Below are 22,660 nucleotides of genomic sequence, written 5' to 3'. Positions count from 1 at the left end.
GGTGAAGTTGAAATAATGCAAATACTTGGTTTACTAAATTATCATGAGGATTAAATGAGAAGAGGTAAGTAAAAAGTCAAGCACAGCGCTTGGCAAGGAGTTAAGTCTGGATGAAAGTTGGTTAGTATTATTACTGGAAACCCATCAAGGTGCATCAGGAGATCGAGATAGGACTTTCTCCAGTTAGGATTAGCAAGAGAATTAGAATGAATCTCAGGTTGAAGACAGCTGTTTCTACCATTATTCTTCTAGTCAGATAAGCCACTAGCCAGCTCTTTGAGGCATTCAGGCTAAATCCAATCTGGAAGTCATCCCAAACATCATCTTACTTCACAGCTCCCTGTGTATACAATTTTAAAAGATACTCATTGCATACTTTTTGCTAGAAAAAAATGTATACATGTCTTTAAAATTGTGTTATCTAAAATTCAACTTTATATGGCATTCCATCCCAAATTACCCTGGGTAGCTAATGGAGTGCCTTACCTACATCACTATAAAATGCTTACAAAATGAACACATGTTGAATGAATGGAGCTAAAGTTATATTTTATATTTTTTAGTATTCCTTAACCTGAAATATCAAAGTAAACTTAGAGCCAATATTTAGCCAGGAGATTATTTATTATATTACACTCCCAGTAATTATCAAATGAAAGTGCACCAATACCTAGATAAAAAGAAAAAAAATAAAGAGATCATTTGAGAACTGACAGAACCTTTAAAGATTAGCTGTGTCTGTGTGAAGGGAACTGCTCAATATTCACTGGAGAATGTGATAATGACCCTGGTGCTTGTGAATTCACATTTGAAACTTCAGAATCTTCTGAGAGATTTATCCCCAAAGACAAACAACAATATAAGATAGCATGGCTGCTAAATAACAATGACTTTGAATTTATTGCTCTAGGATGAATGAATTCTTATTTCAAGAGGTGAGGTTTTGGCTTTTACAGCTTAATACTATTTTCTAAAATTGTATCATTGTGGAGAAACAGGGCAGATGTAACCCAGCAGTCAGCTAACAAGTGACCTGAGCTGAATTAACCTAAATTTCTGCGGTCTATTTAGTGCATATAAACAGGCATACTTCAAGGTACCGGGATTCGTCATTTATCCACTCATAAGACCAGAAACTCACAAGGTCTTTTTACGCTATCCACACTTGGAACTCAGCCATAATGCTAATAAATTCACTAGCTTTGTGATGCTTTGTGGACTTACTGTTTGTAAATATCTCGTGGAAAGAGTTCCTTTGTTTATCGTTCTGAATGCTTTAGCTTACAGGAAAACAGATACTTTGGACAAAGTCTAGAATATAAAACCAGAAAGCAACGGAGATGAGGTTCAATCTGACCACCGGCTGGGCAGACCTGGGTAAACTTCTTAACTTTTCAGGCTGGAACTTTATTCAGGTGTACACTATGTCAAAAATAAAATTATTTCATTCTGTGATTCTCCAGTGAGAAAACATTGCTACATCAGGAAACGATTTGTTTGAATAAATGTAGTTTAATTATGCCCTAGATATTAATCATCTATATTGCATAGTAATTAGGTTGATATATCAATCTACTTGGTAAAACAATATTTTAATGGTGAATATTACATGTACATAACAAATTTACAATAGATGACTTCATTTATAACCTTAACTTGAAATTCCCTTCTATTTCTTATTTGTCCTATCAAGAAAATTGTATTTCTCCTTTTAAAAAATGGTCTTGTTTGGGGGTGCCTAAGTAGCTCAGTCGGTTAAGTGTCTGACTCTTGATTTCAGCTCAGGTCATGATCTCACAGTTCGGTTCATGAGTTCAAGCCCTTATTGGGCTCTGTGCTGACAGTGCTTGGATTCTCTCTCCCTCTCTCTCTCTGCCCCTCCCCTGCTTACTCGCACGCGTGCACTCATTCTCGCCCTCTCAAAATAAATAAGTGTTTAAAAAAATGATCTTGTTTTACTGGCACTGTAAACTTTGTGATTTACTAGTACCTTTTTTATATGATAAATAAATAGGCCTATATCTACATATTATTATCGTTTCTGTTATGCTTACCATTCCTTTTGTTCTTTTCATAAATCTTACGTTTTTTTTTATTTTTAGCTTTAAAGCTACTTTAAATACATTTTATAAATATATAATATAAAGACAAAAGAGTGTACCCTGTTTGAAGTTCCCCTAGTATTTCTGCTGAAAACTATTCTTAAGATATAGAATACTCATATAAATATATAAACTTTTGACTCTAAAGTCATATATAAAGTGTATACGTTTTGTACTATAAAATAAAAAAAGTCCAAACTTAGCTTCAATATTAACTTTGTTATTGAATTTTTTAAAATGTTTATTTATGTATTTGAGATAAAGAGGCATGAGAGAATGTAAGCATGAGTGGGGGCAGTGAGAAAGAGAGAGAGAGAGAGAGAGAGAGAGTGAGAATCCCAAGCAGGCTCTGAGATGTCAGCACAGAGCCTGGTGCTGGGCTCGAACCCATGAACTGTGAAAACATAACCTGAGTGGAAATCAAAAGTTGGACACTTGGGGCGCCTGGGTGGCTCAGCCGGTTAAACGATTGACTTCAGCTCAGGTCATGATCTCACAGTTTGTGAGTTCGAGCCCCGCGTCGGGCTCTGTGCTGACAGCTCAGAGCCTGGAGCCTGCTTCGGATTTTGTGTCTCTCTCCTTTTCTGCCCCTTCCCTGCTCATGCTCTCTGTCTCAAAAATAAATAAAAACATTAAAAAAAGTAATAATAAAAAAAAAAAAAGTTGGACGCTTAACCAACTGAGCCACCCAGGCGCCCTGAATATTTACCTGTTTATAATAACCTCTTGGTGTCTTAACAAAAATGAAGCCATCAAATTTGTAACTTCTGTAATGTTTTCATCAGAGCTTCAGTTTGGTAGCAGCTCTGTGGCCTCGTGGATTCCCTGGGGGATGGGAACCACACTGCAATGACAGGGTTCATTTTATCAGGCCTAACTGATAACCTGTCTTCTGAGCCATCCTCTTCATAACCATCCTTTGCATCTACCTGGTGACCATATCTGGCAACCTCAGTACAATCATTCTTATCAGACTTGCCTCTCAGCCCCACCACCTTAGGTAGTTTTTTCTGAGCTGCCTGCCCTTGGCTGATATAGGCTCTTCATCTTCTGTCACACCTCATATGCTTGTAAACTTCCTGATGGAGAGACATACAATCTCCTATCTTGGACGTGCTGTCCAGGCGAGTTCAGCTGTTTTCTTTGGGTCAAGTGAGTGCCCCCTTCTGGCTGCCATGACATCTGATCGCTTCATGGCCATCTGTGACCCGCTGCTTTATTCAACCAAAATGTCCACACAGGTGTGTGTTCGCTTACTCACAGTGGCTTGTGTAGGTAGTTTTCTCAATGCTTCTCTTCTACTATTTGCTTCTCTTTTTTTACTCTTCTGCGGAACAAATCAAGTCCATCACTTTCTCTGTGATTTTGCTCCTTTAGTTAAACTCTCCCACTCTGGTATCAGCACCTCCGCAAGTGTCCCCTCGTAGACGGCTGGCTCCATTGTTGTGGTCACGGTGTGTCAGAGCTGCCTCCTACATCTGTATCCTCATCACCATTCTGAAGATGTGCTCCACCAAGGGACGCCACAAGGCCTTTTCCACTTGTACATCCCACCTCACAGCAGTCACTCTGCTATAGGATGAACACGCTCATTTATGTGATGCCCAAGTCCAGCTACTCAACGGACCAGAACAAGGTGGTGTCTGTGTTCTACATGGTGGTGATCCCCATATTGAACCCCCTCATCTACAGCCTCAGGAAGAGTGAGATGAAGGCGGCTCTGAAGAGAGAGCTTGGCAAAGCTTATTTTATGATACTTGATATAATAATATGCTGTAAATATAATAATAAAAAGGATAGAGAGTGTTTGTGGTCTAAATATATCAGCCAGCATGGACCTTTTCAGTCAAGTAAAATTTGTAAATCAGAGGCTTATAGTGAGTTACCTTTAACAAAATTAATTTAAATCTAAGTTATAAACACAAATCGGTTCACATGAAAACACAATCAACTGAAAATCCTTCATAACTTGTATTCATATTTCTTCAAAAGTTGTTCTCTGCATTAGTTAAGGTTATTGTACCTCTGAACCTTTAAGACTATGTCCATTTCAATCACAGCTTGAAATGAATTTCATCTTGAAATGAGCATGATAATTACTAGGACTGAGTATATTCTGAGGGGAAATGACTAAGGGGAACCAGACAGTAAAACAACTGGAAACATTTTTGCAGTAAGGTTATCTGCTGGGGACGGGCTCTGTGGACCCATAAACGCTGGCCTGTTTGTGGACCCTGGCTCCAGCCTAGCTGCAGAGGGCCTCATAAAAGAACAGGACGAGATGCCCCGGCCTAACCTGTGAATGCCTCTGTCAGGTCAAACAGGTGACTTCTCTGTGGGAGTGAGTGTGACTCCTGAACTCCTCAGAGACTGAGTAAACAAACAACTCTTAGAGTGACTTGTTCATGGAGAGACTCACATCCTGTGAAGGAAGCTTGAGGGGACTGGGTTGTGTTTCCCCCCCCCATAAAGCTTAACTTTCCTTTACGTGCTGACCACTATCAGGCTTATTTCTCTTTCCTAGTCCTCTCTTTAATGTTTTAGACAAAAATATTTTTGTCTAATAAAAGCCGAGCACAGCTTATCTCAAACTAAAGTATTATTTCCCACCCCAAGTTGCTCCCTCCGATATTCTGTAACCCAGTAAGAGGTACCTCATTCAATCAGCTTATGGATTCCAAACCCCAAAAAGAAATTGAATTCTTTCCCCGCCTTCACATTCCTACATCCGATCACAAAGTGTGATACATTCAGAGTCCAATATTTACTTCCTACGTCTTTTCATTTCTGGTGTCAGCAATTCTATTTCAAACTACTACCTCATACATCTATTGTACAGTAGAACTACTGTGATAGCTTACTTTTTTTTTTATTTTTATTTATTTTTAAAAAAAAATTTTTTTTTCAACGTTTTATTTTTGGGACAGAGAGAGACAGAGCATGAACGGGGGAGGGGCAGAGAGAGAGGGAGACACAGAATCGGAAACAGGCTCCAGGCTCTGAGCCATCAGCCCAGAGCCTGATGCGGGGCTCGAACTCACGGACCGCGAGATCGTGACCTGGCTGAAGTCGGACGCCTAACCGACTGTGCCACCCAGGCACCCCTGTGATAGCTTACTTTTACTAGGCTATGGTGATCAGTTGTTTGGTCAAACACCAGTCTATGTGTGGCCGTGAAGGTATTTTTAGATGTTAATAATATTTAATCAGTAGAATTTGAGTAAAGTACATTACCCTCCAAGGGTAATTCAATCAGTTGTCCAATTAGGATTGTTCAATTAGTTGAAAGCCTGAAGAGAAAAAAACTGAGGTCCTCTGAAAAAGAAGGATAATTAATACCTTTGGACTCAAGACTGCAACATCAACTCTTATGGAATTTCCAGTCTGCTGGACTGCCCTGTGGATTTTGAAACTGCTGATTGTAACAACTGTGTGAACCACTTCCTTAAAATCTTTCTCTCTCTCTGTATATGTACTTACATACTCATATATATTTTTTTACTGGTTCTGTATCTTTGGTGAATCCTGACTAATACAACCCTAACTAGCTTTCCTCTACCATCTTTTACTCTCTTCCAATTCATTCTCCCTACAACAACCATGACCATAAACCTAAAGAGATTACTTCTTTAATTAATATCCCCCAGAGAGCTTAGAAAAGAGGCAAAATTTATCCGTTTAATTTTAATTCCAGGTTGGTTAACATACAGTGTTATATTAGTTTCAGGTGTTCAATATGGTGATTCAATACTTCCATCCATCACCCAGTGCTCATCATGACAAATACATTCCTTAATCCCCCTCACCTATTTCACCCATCCCCCACCCATCTTCCTTCTTGTAACCATTAGATTGTTCTCTATAACTGAGGCTGTTTCTTGCTTTGTCTCTATTTTTTCCTTTGCTCCTTTGTTTTGTTTCTTAAATTCCACATGAGTGAAATCATATGGTAGTTGTCTTTCTCTGATTGACTTATTTCACTTAGCATTATACTCTCTAGCTCTATACATTTTGCAAATGGCAAGATTTCATTCTTCTTTATGGCTGAAAAATATTCCATTGTATATATATACCACCTCGTCTTTGTCCATTCATCTATCCATGGACGCTTGGGCTGCTTCCATAATTTGGCTACTGTAAATAATACTACTGTAAACATAGGGTTGCATGTATCCCTTTGAACTAGTGTATATCTTTTGGGTAAATATTCAGTAGTGCAATTACTGGATCATAGGGTAGTTCTATTTTTAATGTTTTGAGGAAACTCCATACTGTTCTCCAGAGTGGCTGCACTAGTTTGCATTCCACCAACAGTGCAAGAGGGTTGTCCTTTCTCCACATCCTCACTACTACCTGTTGTTTCTTTGTGTTTTTGATTTTAGCCATCCTGACAGGTATGAGGTGATATCTCACTGTGGTTTTAATTTGCATTTACCTGATGATGAGTGATGTTGAGCATCTTTGCATGTGTCTATTGGTCATCTGGATGTCTTCTTTGGAGAAATATCTGTTCATGTCTTCTTCCTATTTTTAAATTGGATTATTTGTTCTTTGGGTGTTGAGTGTTATAAATTCTTTATATATTTTGGATACCAACCCTTTACCAGATATGTTATTTGCAAATATATTCTCACATTCAGTAGGTTGCCTTTAAGTTTTATTGATTGTTTCCTTCATTGTGCAGAAGCTTTTTATTTTGATGAAGTCCCAATAATTTATTTTTGCTTTTGTTTCTCTTGCCTTAGGAGACATATCTAGAAAAATGCTGCTACGGCTAATGTTAGAGACATTTCTGCCTGTGCTCTCTTCTAGGATTTTGATGGTTTCCTGTCTTGCATTTAGGTCTTTAATCCATTTTGAATTTATTTTTGTGTATGGTGTAAGTGGTCCAGTTTCATTCTTTTGCATGCAGCTGATCAGTTTTCTCAACACCATTTGTTAAAGAGACTATCTTTTTTCCATTGCATATTCTTTCCTGCTTTATCAAAAGATTAATTGACCATATAAGTGTGGGTTTATTTCTGGGTTTTCTATTCTGTTCTATTGATCTATGTGTCTATTTTTGTGCCAGTACCATACTGTTTTGATTACTGCAGCTTTGTACTATAACCCAAAGCCTAGAATTGTGATGCCTCTGGCCTTGCTTTGCTTTTTCAAGATTGCTTTGGATATTTGGGGTAGCCAAATTTTTGTGGTTCCATATAAATTTTAGGATTTTTTTGTTCTAGTTCTGTGAAGAATGCTGCTGGTATTTTGATAGGGATTGCATTAAATGTGTAGATTGCTTTGGGTAGTGTAGACATTTTAACAGTATTTGTTCTTCCAACCCACGAGCATGGAATGTCTATTTGTGTTGTCTTCAGTTTCTTTCATCAGTGTTTTATAGTTTTCAGGGTACAGGTCTTTCACCTCTTTGGCTAGGTTTATTCTTAAGGTATCTTATTATTTTGGGTGCAATCGTAAATAATACTGTTTTCTTAATTTCTTTCTGCTGCTTCATTATTAGTGTACAGAAATGCAACAGATTTCTGCATATTGATTTTGTATCCTGTGACTTTACTGAATTAATTTATCAGTTCTAATGGTTTTTTGGTGGAATCTTTAGGGTTTTTCATATAAAGCATCATGTCATCTGCAGATAGTGAAAGTTGTATTTCTTCCTTACCAATTTGGACGCCTTTTATTTCCTTTTGTTGTCTGATTGCTGTGGCTAGGACTTCCAGTACTATGTTGAATGAAAGTGGTGAGAGTGGACATCTTTGTCTTGTTTCTGACCTTAAGGAAAAAGCTCTCATTCCCCTCCCCCCCCCACTGAGTATGATGTTCTCTATGGGTTTTTCATATATGACCCTTATTTTGTTGAGATATGTTTCCTCTACACCTACTTTGTTGAGGGCTATTATTCTAAATGAAGGCTGTACTTCATCAAATGCTTTTTCTTCATCTATTGAGATGATCATATGGTTTTTATCCTTTCTCTTATTGATGTGATCACATTGATTGATTTGCAAATACTGAACCACCCTTGCATCCCAGGAATGAATCCTACTTGACCCCTCAGTCTTCTTTTAAATCCTTAAACATGTGCATATTCTTTTTTCCTTTTAATGTTCATTTTATTTTTGAGAGAAAGAAAGAGACAGAGCATGAGTGAGAGAGGAGCAGAGAGAGAAGGAGACACAGAATTTGAAGCAGGCTCTGAACTGTCAGCACAGAGCCTGACATGGGGCTTGAAACCATGAGATCATGACCTGAGCCGAAGTTGGACGCTTAACTGCCTGAGCCATCTAGGTGCCTCAAATATGTCTATATTCTTTGCTGCCGCAGGACCCTCTTACATGCAGTGCCTCTACCTGAATTCATTTTTCCCTCACCTTGGTAACACCTACTTATGCTATAGATACCAACTTGAATGTTGTTTCTTATCCTCTGAGAAGCCTCGTTGAGGCTCCAGAACAAATTAACTATACCTGCAGAACTCTGTATATTTTCTTCAGAATACTCAGTGCACTCACAGTTACAGATTTAATATTTGCTTTCTCCACAATGCTGGAAGCTTTCCACAGATACTACAGTGTCTCTGCTCTTCCTCCATGCATCTAGTTTATACACAGCCAGCCTAAATGCGTATTTGAAATGAGTGAATGAGAAATTAAGAAGTGAATGGATGACTGAATGAGCTTTTGCTCTGGCATGAACCGCTGACTCCACTGCCTTACAGTCTTGGCCACTGAGCTGCTGAATGCGTCACACCGGCTCAAGTAAGTGAACGTCTGGGTCAGATCCTGCTACAGTCATGAGAGGCTTTTACACAAACTCATGCTCACCACAATTATGCCACTGCCTCCGCATTGTTTAACAGACTGGCAACTAGAATCTCATCCTAGTTTAGTAAAAGTTTTGTAATCGCCCTCCTCAGTCAAATGATATCTCCCTCATGTATGTGCATGGCTGCAGAGTTAGAAGATCTAGAAATCAAATGTTAGCAAAAGAAGTAATACCAGCTACGGCGGTATTTGCAACAGGAGCTAACACGATGGGATTGTTTACTACACTCCAGGTACTGTTCGTGATTTACACGTATTCACCCAATTAATCCTCAGAATAACCTTATGAAGTCTTTTTTCTAACTTGTTTTTTTTTTTTTTGTTTTTGTTTTTGTTTTTTTTACAGAGGCTGTAACTGAGGTGCATAAAGGTTAAGCAAAAGCTCAAGGTCACAAATATCCTCTAAATATTTTGCCTTCTTTTAAGGCATATACTCTCTGGAGGGCTGGAGTGAGGGGCTCCTTGAAACATCTTCACCGCTAGAGGACTTTTTCATCTGTCCCGGGTACATTCCTTTCCAGCCAACTCTTTCTGTTCAGAGTTCAGGGTAGACATTTCTGTGTTAGATATGTCAGGCTAGCTTGTATTAGACCAGCTTGTCATCACAACATAAATAAGAAGGTGGATAAATATCTTTAAATGTTTGAAAGCATAGACTTCTGGTTCTCTTAAAGATGAAGTAGCTCCATTCCTCTCAGGGCCTCCCTCTTGTTGGCAAAAACAAAAACAAAAACAAACAAAAACCCCCCAAAAACAAAAACAAAAACAGAAAAATCCCCCTAAACACTTACAGATAAAACAAATAAGCAAAGGAACTGAGTAACAAACAGCAGTGAGTCCCTGGGTTTCCTTCTATCCTGGACAGGATGCTACAGAAGCCTCCAGTCCAGAACCACCGAGAGACTCAGACAAAAAGGACGCTAAGAAAACCCAGGTTCTCCTCGCCAAAGTGGAAAAGAATGGCCTTAACAGAACAGACAACCTTTTGGCAATACCTGCCCTACTCCAGACAAATACCTGTGGAAAATCATACCTGCTACCCACCTCCAGGTTTCGGTGGGGCCAAGCAGGTTGCTGATGTTCACCCCACCCACCCTCTGAATCCCCAGCCAGGGTAATGCCAGCGGAGTCCAGGGGCAAAATGAGCCTCCACTGTCACCTGGCAGCATGAGACTTAATGAGGGAGTGTGAGGTGACTGGTACTGGTATCTGCTCCTCGTGCCTCCAGCCCTACTTGGGAGTGCACCAGTGGGAAGCTGAGCTTTCCCCCATACCCTGCAACAATAAGGCAGAGTGAACCAGCTCTCTGCTCCCCTGCTTAGTAGCAGCAGAGCCCAAAAAAGAGCTGAGCTTACCTGGAGGCAAGGAGGCATGCGCCAGTGTCATACTCTCTGAGAAAGAGCCATCAGGGCTGAAGATGGCTTCATCATCAGGGATGAAGATCAGGGCTGAGATGGATCTCAGCCATGCCATGTGTAGGCAGGCAGCGTGAGTTGGCACTCCATTTTGCTAGAGTTGTGTCAGTAGTGCCCGGTAGGAAGCTGAACACACACACTCACATGGTGCTTGCAGCTACACTTCAACAGGGCTGAAAAGGCGTTTCATATGCCTAACTGCTGGAAGCCGAGCTATCCAACCAGCCTGATGGCAGAGCCCGGGCGGTGGACGGATCGGGACTGCATGGAGGCCCACTGACAGTGAAGCTTCTTGTACTCCTGCTTTTATGTAATGTGGCCTTAGCGTTGGTCGGGGCAGCCCCCCTACCAATGAAAGTACCTGGGGATCTGTCGGTTGGGGAATTGCCCACGACAGACCCCCCAGGAAAAGAACCATTGGGGAAAGAAGAAGATTCCGCAGGGAAATTATGCGGCCCTACATCCAGCCCTTGCCACTCTCCTCTACCTACAGGAAGGATAGCCCCATATATTTCCCAGCCAAGGAGGGGGACAAATGGGTTCAAAATCCCCACTCAGCAACAAAGGAATGTATCTATGGATACAAGTTACTCCAACCCCTAGGCCCGCTTGGCCCCCAGGAGGCATTCCAGATGATAACTGGACCTGGTGGGTTAAGGTACAGAATGGTTCATTAGTTCCTAGGTATACGTTGTCTCTCTGGGAGCGCATAAGGCGTGGGTTCCCAGGGCCCTCCTGGCTCCCTCCCGGCACCCCAAAGTGAATACTTTTGTCCCTTGTACTGCAAATGGTACAAAGGAACAATTAAGAAGTCATGTCCTTGTAAAACATTCCACTTGAGGTGTTGAGAGCTAGATGACCTTGAAAGGGTAGGAGGGAATGTTACAAGAAAATAACTATGTTGTTCCCTAATGGGTGGCTACACAAAGGAACATTTTTAGAATTAGGTAATGCCGAGAAACGTAGATAACACACACTACAAGGATTTTGCTAACAAATATAATGCCACGCTTGCCACAATAAAGCGGCCAGTCTAACACACTGCTGTTGTCGGTATCCATTTACTTTATTTTATTTTCGCCAATGCTGTTCATCATTCGGGAACCCCTGGACCTGCTAGGGCTGGACCCCGGCACCTAACCTACAGAACACCTAGCCCAGCCTTCCTTACACATGCTCAGAACACTAGCATTAGCCTACAGTTGGGCAAAACCATTTGACACAATACTATTTTATAATAAAGTAGTGAGTATCTCATGTAATTTATTGAATGCTGCACTGAAAGTGAAAAACAGAATGGTTGTGTGAGTACAGAATGGTTGTGAGTGTTATCGGTTGTGTGTTCTCCTGTTGTAACTCCATGCCACCACCCAGTATCACAAGTGCCAGGAAAAGGTCAAAATTCAAAACTGAAGTATGGGTTCTATTGAATGAAAATTGCCTTCACACCGATGTAAAGTTAAAAAAAATTACAAGCCAAAACTGTCGTAAGTTAGGGACCATCTGTACTAAAAGCAAAGAATTGGCAAATGTATTTACAACTGGCAAGATATAGCCTTCAGAAACGAAGGAGTAATAAAGACATTTCAGATGAAGGAAAGCTATGAAAATTTGCTCTGTTTAACAAAACTACCTGTGAGTGATTGCTAAAGTAATTCTCTAAACAGAAAATAAATGATAAAAAAAAAAAGACCTGGGACCTCAGTATTTAAAAAATAACATACAACAGAATGAAAATAAAAAGGCAAATATCAATACATGTGAGACTCAGCTAAAGCAGTACTAAGAGGAAAATTCACAGCACTAAATGCTAAGCACTAAAAAAGAAAGGTCCTAGAATATATAAAATAATTTTTAAAGAGAAGAATAAAGTGGAGGATACTGATGGAAGTGTGGTACCGATGAAAGAATAGATGTATAAAGCACTGAGGCTGAAGAGAACCCAGAGAAAGACCTATACAAGTGTGTTCAGCTGATTTTTTAAAAACGTACAAAGGAATCCAGTGAAAGGAAGGGCTTTCAACAAATGGCTCTGGAGGAATGAGACATCCATGGAGGGCAGAAGCACCTCAACATAAAACCTCACAATTTATATAAGTATTAACTCAAAACACAATAAGGACCTAGATGTAAAATGTATAACGATAAACCTTAAGAATAGGAGAAAAGAGGAGAACATATTCAAGATGTACAACTAGTCAAAAAGTTCTTAGAAATGACACCAAAACAATAATCCATTAACAGATTCATTCAGCTCCTACTGTGAAAATACTGTGTCGCAAAACATGTTTTGATTCACTGATGCATTCTTATATGTATATATGCATACACACATATTTACACATATTTTAAAACTATATATAGTTTGTACTAGAAAAAATGCTGGTTCCAGGATGTATTAGGTAATTAGTTAATACTTCAAATGTTTTGTACACAAAGGGTTGATTTGATTAGAAATACTCCACTTTTTCCACTTTTATTTATCAACAGTCTGTACATTTTTAATGTCCAGTGTTCTTCTATTCCCCATCTGAGGGATGAACCTATTTGTCTTGCCTAATACCTTCCTTAGGGCTGTCTGCATGTCTTTGTTTCTGAGACTATAAACGATGGGGTTAAGCAGAGGTGTCAGCACTGTGTATGTGACCGCCATCAGCATGTCTTCACGGAATGAGTCCCTGTCCTTGGGCCTCAAATAGACAAAGCCAGCAAATCCATAGTGTATGCACACCACAGTGAGGTGGGAGGAGCAAGTGGAGAAGGCCTTATATTTCCCCTTGGTAGAGGGCATCTTCACAACTCTGGACACAATGAAGACATAGGACATCATAATGAAAACAAAGCTGCCCACCAACACGAAGGCAGAGAGCACAAAAATAGCCATTTCGTGATGGGAGGTGTAATCACAGGCAAGGCAGACCACAGGTGAGATGTCACAGAAGTAGTGCTCGATGATGTTGGAGTCACAGAAAGACAAGTTGAATACAGTGATGACGATGCACAGAGAAACCAGGAACCCAGCCATCCAAGAGGCCATCATGAACTGAAAGCAGATCTTATGGGTCATCAAGACCTTATAGCACAGTGGGCTGTGAATGGCAGTGTAACGGTCGTAAGACATGGCAGCCATGATGAAGCAGTTATTGGCTCCCAAGCCAAAGAAGAAAAACATCTGTGTGGCACACTCAGGAAGAGAGATGGCCTTGCTATCTGACAGCAAGTCCACTAGCATGCGGGAGATGATTGCCATAGTGGTACAAGTTTCTGAAAAGGACAGACCACAGAAGAAAAAATACATGGGGGTGTGAAGGTTGTGACTCAGCTTGATGGCCACCATTATGCACACATTTGCAGCTAGGATGGTCACATGGGAGAAGAAAATCATCACAAAGAGGAGACCCTGCAAGTCTGGGAAACTGGAAAACCCCCACAGAAGGAATGTGCTCGCTGTGGTATGATTGCCCATCATCCTAATAATGCAGGCAGCAACTTTCTTCCAAAGTTGCAGAGCTTCTTGAGGTTAAGACTCTGAGATGGTTATAAAAACCTGCCACTGCACAGATCTCACCTAGACTTTAATCAGGGGAACTGGAGGAAGTTTCAGGCAACTCTTCATGGGAGAGTCTGAGAAAGGGATGCTAAATACACTGGATTGATGTCAAGTTCAGGAGTTAGAGTGATCAGAATGATTCTAGTATGAGAATCTGTATGAATAACTGAGGGGGGGCCCAAATATCTTCTTGGATCCTACTCACAAAAGCACTCTTATCTCTCTCTTTTCCAATCAGGATCTGAATGTAATCAGGAAAATAGGAATAAAATTACTTTGTTCTCACCGACTGGATTTTGTGATGACACATTTTCAAATACTTTTTGAGATCTACTGGTAACTTGGTAGTTTGGTGTGCTTAGTAAACTATTGATTCAATGAGCAATATAATTCAAAAATTTAAATTGTTTAAAATGAATATGTCATTTAAAAAATTTAAGGAGGTTAATGCAATACTTTTTCATCAGTACATCACCAAAGGTGATAACTGTAGCAATGACTAGACCATAGAAATGAAGATAACATGTTGTAACTTCTGCTAGATTTCTATCCATAGCAGTATTCAGTTCACAAAGATTAAAAACAAAGAGATATACAATATTATTTGCTTTTTAATATATATCAATAATTTTAAAGTTCTTAAAAACTTCTCATTGAAGTTTTTTTCCATTGTGTATATACAATATAATGGAGTAGTTTGAACTTAATGCGATTTTGAAAGTACTGTCTCATTCTAGAATGGCATATTCTGGTCATAACATTCTAGTCAACTTTTGAGTTTTTAGCAAAACATCCAGGATATTTTCTAGCAGGTATAGTTGTTATGTGGTTTGCTCTGAACTGCAGATCTGAATAGAATCAGCTCAAATTTCTCAGATCAATTTGGGAAATCATATTTCTATTTAGATTTTTCATTAAACATCTGGTCTTATAACAGGTGAGGACAGAGAAGTGATAGGAAGACACTTGATAGAATTTTAATTAAAAAGTTTTGTATTATTATGTTTATTTGTTTTGAAAGGGGGGGGAGAGACAGACAGAAAGACAGACAGAGTACAAGCAGGGAGGGGGCAGAGAGAGAGGGAGACACAGAATTAGAAGCAGGCTCCAGGCTCTGAGCTATCAGCAGAGAACCTGATGCAAGGCTCAAATCCACAAGCTGTGAGATCATGGCCTGAGCGGAAGTTAGACGCTTCACCCAGATGCTCCAAGAGAATTTTAATTTTAACTTCAGTCACTGTTAAAGGTGAAGGGAAAGAAAAATAGTAAAGTATCAGCAGTGGAAAATGAAGGAGTGTACAAGAGAAAGAAATAAACACTGTCTGGAAATTATTCCATTGGGTTCACAAAGATTAAAAACAAAAGAAGACAAGAAGAAAACAAATATATTGTGAGTTGAAGAGTTGCTGTTTTCTATTTGCATTGTCGTTTGTAGGCAAAGAATACAAGAGGAGTCAGGCCAGGTAACCAGTACCTGCTTAATACTTATAATGTGCTGGGGTTAGATAGAGCTGTCTCACATAATCCTCACCAGTCTATATGGAATTCTCATTCTGATTTCTAAAAGATGAAACCAAAGCACAGAGTGGTTAAATGACTATAGAAGTCATGAATTCATTCAATACATATTGACTAAATGCATATGATGTGCCAAGCATTTTTCTACACGGGAAACAACATGGAACCAGACCCATAGGATCTCTGTGATGTGAGAGTGAATGACTGCTTTTGTCTGTGGAGTCAGGGAAGCTCCCTCTCTGAGAGGGTGACATGCTTAAATGAAAACTAGAATGGCAATATGCCACCAACAGGTGAAGATCAGGGGAGAGAACATTACGAGTACGGTTCAGAGCCAACACAAAGATCTATGTGGCAAACTCATCCACCCAAGTGATCTTTAACCTAGACCCATATGGCTTGTCTTTGAGACCACACCATGCTCCATTTCCTTGGAAGGTTCCCTGTCTATTCATCTCTAAAGGAAATGTTTTTCCATTCTCATTGCTTCAGCTACCACTTACCTTGTGTGATTCTCCAATTTCTGCCCCCAGCAAATAAGAATCCCCAATGTCCTCTGGCACATTTCCAGTGCCAGTGTGCCCTCTAAGTATTGAATGCAGAATTTTCATATTTCCCCCATCAGACCCAATTTTGACTCTTTCCTCACCTTTATTTACCGTTAAGCCACTTCCAAAATTCCAGATGTCTGATTGCCCTCATCTTTTTTTTTTTTAATTCCCCCTGCTATTGTTCTGGAACTTTCCCACAGGGTGGATATGGTGCCTGCATAGTTGTTATTAGGCGTAAATCTGTTGCATCTTTATTTCATTCACCACCCTGTAACCAGATGTTAGATTCCTAAACACAGGATATGTTAAGTCACTGATAGCATCAAAAATAGTGAATAGCTGTGTATAGGAGGAAATCAATATACCCCAGCATGATGTCCAATCCTCATCACAGCTGATCCCCAAATACTGCTCCTGCCTCAGTTTCTATCATATTCTTCCATCTACCCAATCAGGCAAAGTACCCTCCATTTTCCATGCACCTCACGATCCTCATGCTGCCATGCCTTTTCTCTTTTTCAAATTTTCTTTTTAAGTTTATTTATTTATTTTTGAGAGAGAGAGAGAGAGAAAGACAGTGCACGTGCATGGGAGAGGCAGAGAGAGAGGATCCCAAGTAGGCTTCGCACAGTTAGCACACAGTCCCACCTGCCAGTTGAACCCACCCACGAACTATGAGCCAAAATCGAGAGTCGGGCGCCAAACCCACTGAGCCACCCAGGGGCTCCTGCTCTGCCTTTTTTACATGGTGTTCTCTCTGCCTCCATTTTCCCTGCACCATTTTATTTCCTATCAGACTTTTGCTCATTTTCCAGGCCCTAGTTTAGATTAATTTGACTCCTCATTCTCTCTTGTTGTCCAGATTTTCTAGGTTGTACGATCCTAACTCAAAAGTGTCTCCTGCATTCTACTCTACCTCTTGTTTGGATTTTTATAACAGCCTCACCTTTTCCTCTCCCAGTTCTATTCTTCGTCTACCGCCAGCTTTTCTATGTTCTACCTACAATCATGCTACATCTCTTCAGTGTAGACTTTAGATCTCCTTTGCTTACACACCAGGTAATTCTAATAACTTCTAATCTTTATTGCACGAGTCAGTTACACAACTTCCTACAGCCTCATAGCTATCCTAAGAGATAAGTACTATTACTATGATCATGTTTGCAGTAATAAAACTATGGCTTAGCAAGGTACTTAATTTGCCAAAGGTGATAAGGCTGTAAGTGTGCAAGTACAGTGTTTACAGCAAGGCAGTGAGTCTGGAGACCTATTTGCTTGATAATAGGGCTAGTTGATAACAAAGCCTCCCACACGAAAAGTGCCCTGGCATGGCATCCAAGGTCTTACCTGTCCAGCCTCATTTCCTGCTGCTAACCTTCTCCATATGGGGAACGTCCCACTGTTTCCAAAAAAAGTACGTCCTTCAAGGCTCTCCTACTTTGCACATGTTGTTTTTTATAACCTGTAATGGTCTTGCTGCCCTTCTCTGCCTGCTAAAACTTAGCTCTCAGGAGCAAATGATTCAATGTCTCCTCCCTCTTGAAGCCTCCTCAGGCCTCCCTGGTTGTGTTGGTCATATCTTCTTTCAGATTCACATCTCATTTTATTGTGATGAGATGAGGCTTTTTTAAATTTTAAATTAAAAAAAAAGTTTTAGCTTGACTCCTATATTTGATAGGGCAGAGATTTTAAAATTTTGTCTCTCCCAAGTTACAGGCTAAGCCTCATGAATGCACAGTTTTTGCTAAGATTTGTTCACAATCTGAAGGAACAAATGGAATACCATACTCTCCAGAAAGCCTCCACGGTTACCACTTCAATGTACTCATAAATACACTACTTGGTCGACTCAGTATTTATTTTATTCAGACATGTACTGAAGATAATTAGTTGCTCTCTAAATAGATTTTAAGAGTAATGTTACCTAGTAGTGTGAGTGCATATTTAGATGCTTTATACATTCTTATTTTAATTTACAAGAGGTGAACAAAAAATTTCTCAAAATTTTAGCAGTGGTTGCAGAAAGTCCAGGAGAAACCACCATTTGTGAACTCTAGACATAACCCCTATTTACTGTAGTATTGAATCACATTTGACCTACATAAGTGATCATCTACTAAGGGGCATCCCAGTATTGCTAGAGGAGCTTTCTGAAAACAACATATCTCCACTCATATCCACAAGTTTTTTGCAAGCTTCTCCGAGAAACGTCCAGGGTGTGAGGGTATATGTACTCTGCACAATCTTTCTCGCGGTTTTTGGTTGAAAAGTTTTGACTTTCATGATACATTATTTTCATATATGTTGGTGGTAAATTCTGTTTCTAAAATACTATTCTAGTACATTAGTGGTAGAAAATTATGTCAATATGACATTATTTCCATTCTTCCCGATGACTTTGTTAGGTGCTGGAGAGCAAGACGCCTATCCAATTTCTCAGCCCTTCTGTTTGTTTTCCCCAAGACCTGCCCTATTTATTAACCTGGCTTTTGCCTTGAGTTTACTATCCTATTCTCTGTTTTTAGTTCTTCAAATCTTCCCTTGTGGAGCTTTTTGGATTCCCTCTCTACCCAGAAGTAGGGAGTTGACATTTTTGATTTCTAGCTTCTCTGAGGCCACAGTTTCTTTAATACCTCCTAACATGCTATTAACCCCATGGGTACTTAATTATTAAAGAATATAGAAAAATGTTCATTATAGGGAGTAAAACAACTGTAAAATTCCTACCTTCCACAGAAAGATCACCTCCAGTCCTTTAAAATCACAAGGTATTAAGCTACAAGAACATACAGTCTTGCAACTCAGGTGATTTTCTACAGTTCTTGCTGTGAGTTCATGTGTCTCCTAATTCAGGGGTAAGTTTTAAGGCTATTTTTCCCTTTGAATGCCTGTGATGAGTCCCCTCTGACACTAGAGTCTCCTATAACATAAAAGGTTGAGTTTTCTCCATTCCTTAAGAATGGAACTCAGTACCATAAAGATTTTAATGAGAGTTCTTGGGCCACTGGAGACCATTATCTTGAGACCACTGTTTTCGACACCAGGAGTCTCGTGCTCTATGTATCTAGTACCCAGTGTGATGTCCTCGAAAATATTTTTAAATCTCGACATACCATAGAGACTTTCCAGTGATGTGTACTTCTTCTGAATAACAATCAGAATGATGGAAATCCAACATATTGAAAATATATCTTGGGATATAGATATTCCCTCAGGGATGTTTTACTCCCTGTCAAATATCATTTATTTTGTAATTCTGAAAATTTGCCAAGTCCCTCAGATCTCCTCTGCCCTATACACAGGGCAATGGAAGGACAGGTCTGGAGAAGCTATTGCCTGGGGAAATGTTCAGAGGAAGGGGAGTAGGAAGAAAATGAACACACAGCAGGAGCACTGTGATTTCTCTCTCATGAGGCAACTCTGCTGGGGAAAAACTTGCTAAAAAAGAAATTCCCAAGCACTAACTGCTATTCATGATATTCACAACAGCTCCTAATTGCCTCTCTCATCAGCTTGGACTTCCAAGTCTTCTTCCACCATCAGTGCCATTGTCCACCTAATGTGCAATCAAGTCTCTTCTCCAATATATGCTATCATAACCCTCAATAATTGTGGCAAGCCAGTCACTACCCTGTCTCTTGATTACATTCTGTGCTTTCCTCATTCTGAAATCTATTCTGTCTGGAAATTCCTTTTCCTGAGTTTACCTATCCAAACTCTTGCCCATTCTTAAAGGTTCAGAACAAATACCTATCCAAGAAGCTCTTTATTTGTATAAAGTTAAAAAAACAAGAGAAAAACTAAGGTCATTAAGAAGGAATTCTATTAGGAGAGATATTTTTATTTCCAAATTTTTATTTAAATTCTAGTTGCTTAGCATATAGTGCAATATTGGTTTCAGGAGTAGAATTCAATGATTCGTCTATTACATACAACACCCAGGGCTCATTATAACAAGTGCCCTCCTTATTACCCATCACCCAGTTAGCCCATCCACCTCCCTCCATCAACCCTCACTTTGTTCTCTATCTTTAAGAGTCCCTTATAGTTTGTCTCCTCCTCTCTTTTTTCCCCCTCCCAATATGTTCATTATCTGTTTTGTTTCTTAGATTTCACTTATGATGAAATCATATGGTATTTGTCTTTCTCTGAATGACTTATTTCTCTTAGCATAATACATTCTAGCTCCATTCACGTCATTGCCGATGGCAAGATTTCACTCTTTTTGATGGCTAAGTAATATTCCTCTCTCTCTCTCTGTGTGTGTGTACACACATACATACCACCTATTCTTTTTAAAAAAATTTTTTTTTTAATTTTTTTTTTCAACGTTTATTTTATTTTTGGGACAGAGAGAGACAGAGCATGAACGGGGGAGGGGCAGAGAGAGAGGGAGACACAGAATCGGAAACAGGCTCCAGGCTCTGAGCCATCAGCCCAGAGCCTGACGCGGGGCTCGAACTCACGGACCGCGAGATCGTGACCTGGCTGAAGTCGGACGCTTAACCGACTGCGCCACCCAGGCGCCCCACCACCTATTCTTTATCCACTCATCAGTTGATGGACATTTGGACTTTCTCCATAGTGTGGCTATTATTGATTGTGCTGCTATAAGCATCAGGGTGCATATACACTTTTGAATCTGTATTTTTTGTACCCTTTGGGTATATATCTAGCAGTGCAATTGCTGGATCACAGGGTAGTTCTGTTTTTAACTTTTTGAGGAACCTCCATACTGTTCTCCAGAGTAACTGCCCCAGTTTGCATTTCCACTAATAGTGCAAGAGGGTTCCCCTTTCTCTGCATCCTCAATCTTGTATTGTTAATTTTAGCCATTCTGACAGGTGTGAGGTAATATCTCATGGTTTTGATTTGTATTTCCCTGATGAGGAGTGATGTTGAACATCTTTTCATGTGTCTCTTGGCCATCTGGATGTCTTCTTTGGAAAAGTGTCTATTCATGTCTTTGAGAGGCACTTTTTTTAAAATTTATTAAAAATTTTTTTAATATTTATTTATTTTTGAGAAAGAGAGACAGACAGAGCACAAGCAGGGGAGGGGCAGAGAGAGAGAGAGAGAGAGGGAGACACAGAATCTGAAGCAGACTCCAGGCTCTGAGCTGTTAGCACAGTCTAACATGGGGTTAGAACTCAGGAACCGTGAGATCATGATCTGAGCTGAAGTTGTATGCTCAAATGACTGAACTATGCAGGTGCCCTAAGAGGCACTTACTTTGGATGTCCTCCACTGCATTCCAGAACCTCAGTCCTAACAGATGTGATGCAACAGTCTAATGAGCTGTAGATAATGGTACGGTGGAACTTTTAAACCAGAGAGACATTTTTTGTGTCTTTCCTATACGTCTCTTGCCAAGCCAGTGAACAGCTTCTTTGAGAGCTGGCTGCTAATGTTCACAGCCACACTCTTTTGAAAATTGCTCCCCGCTGAAAGGAGACTGGAAATATCTGGGGGTGCATGTTTTCACTCCCAGGGTGGCCCATAGCCAACAACTGAATGAAACAGTGATTTAGGAACAATGATGACAAACACACCTTATTGCTGCAGGGTAGGACAACTCTGAGGTGCCATTCCTTGCTCCAGTGCTCCCTGTGGGATCAGAATGAAGCTACACTTCAGCAGAGCCCACAGCTTTATCTGGCTTCTCCTGCTTCTCTCATCCTTAATAGTTTTTCCTAGAGATCACTCCTCACTAAACCACTTGCATAAGAAGTGGTCTCTAAGGCTTTGCTTTTGGAGAACTTGTCATAAGACAGTCTCGATGCATATGCAGGAATGAGGGCTGTATATACTTTACTATGCACACATAAAATAAAAAAAATATAAACATCAGGTTCTGATTGCTGCCTCAGATTCCTCCTCCCTGAGAGACTAGTTCTAACACCCATCACTGACAGTCATGTCGGTGGAATTTCTGTCTATGAGTCTTTTTGCACTTGCTCCTTGCTGTGCTGGGATTTCTATTTGCTGCAAACTGGCTCTGATTAGTAGAGTCTGGACTAACTCAAGTCAACCATTTTTTTCTGTGATTTTGTTCCTTTCGTTTAGTTCTCCTGTTCTGGTATCAGTATCCCTGCAGTTATCCCCTCATTGACAGCTGGCTCCATCATTGTGGTCACGGTGTGTGTCAGAGCCGCCTCCTACATCTGTATCCTCATCACCATCCTGAAGATGTGCTCCACCAAGGGACGCCACAAGGCCTTCTCCACCTGTATGTCCTACCTCACAGCGGTCACTCTGTGCTATGGGACCATCACATCCATTTACGTGATGCCCAAGTCCAGCTACTCAATGGACCAGAAAAGGTGGTGTCTGTGTTCTGCATGGTGATGATCCCCATATTGAACCCCTTCATCCACAGACTGAGGAACAGTGAGATGAAAGGGGCTCTGAAGAATGCGCTTGGCAGAAGAATATTTTCTCAATGCAATCTGTTATTTTATGGTATTTGATATAATAATATACCATAATAATAATAAAAGGAGGGGTGCGTGGTGGCTCAGTTGGTTGAGCATCCAACTTTGGGTCATGTCATGATCTCATGGCTCGTGAGTTCAAGCCCTGCATCAGGCACTATGGTGACAGCTCAAAGCCTGGAGCCTGCTTCAGATTCTGTGTCTTCTTCTCTCTCTCTGCCTCTCCCCACTTGTGCTCTGTCTCACTCTCTCAAAAATAAACC

The 22,660-nt window shown here is 40.2% G+C and overlaps 1 protein-coding gene and 1 pseudogene across 1 annotated transcript; one reads left to right on the top strand and one right to left on the bottom strand.

Annotated features, from left to right (window-relative positions):
• The first annotated feature begins 911 nt into the window (after positions 1–911).
• Positions 912–22,433, top strand: LOC123600466 (annotated as a pseudogene).
• On the bottom strand, positions 12,821–13,813 carry LOC123602191 (olfactory receptor 10T2-like). The gene has a single exon (XM_045486544.1). It carries the CDS (start codon positions 13,811–13,813, stop codon positions 12,821–12,823), a length of 993 nt encoding a protein of 330 aa, XP_045342500.1.
• Positions 22,434–22,660: the final 227 nt, after the last annotated feature.

Source organism: Leopardus geoffroyi, chromosome D1 (genome assembly GCF_018350155.1).
Source record: "Leopardus geoffroyi isolate Oge1 chromosome D1, O.geoffroyi_Oge1_pat1.0, whole genome shotgun sequence".
Taxonomy (NCBI): domain Eukaryota; kingdom Metazoa; phylum Chordata; class Mammalia; order Carnivora; family Felidae; genus Leopardus; species Leopardus geoffroyi.
The sequence above is the reverse complement of the archived record's forward strand: the minus strand, read 5'-3'. Positions and strand labels throughout refer to the sequence as shown.

What these genes read in the sequence shown, in the direction of transcription:
- LOC123602191 (XM_045486544.1), bottom strand. Translation starts at nt 13,813, where the DNA reads ATGATGGGCAATCATACCACAGCGAGCACATTCCTTCTGTGGGGGTTT.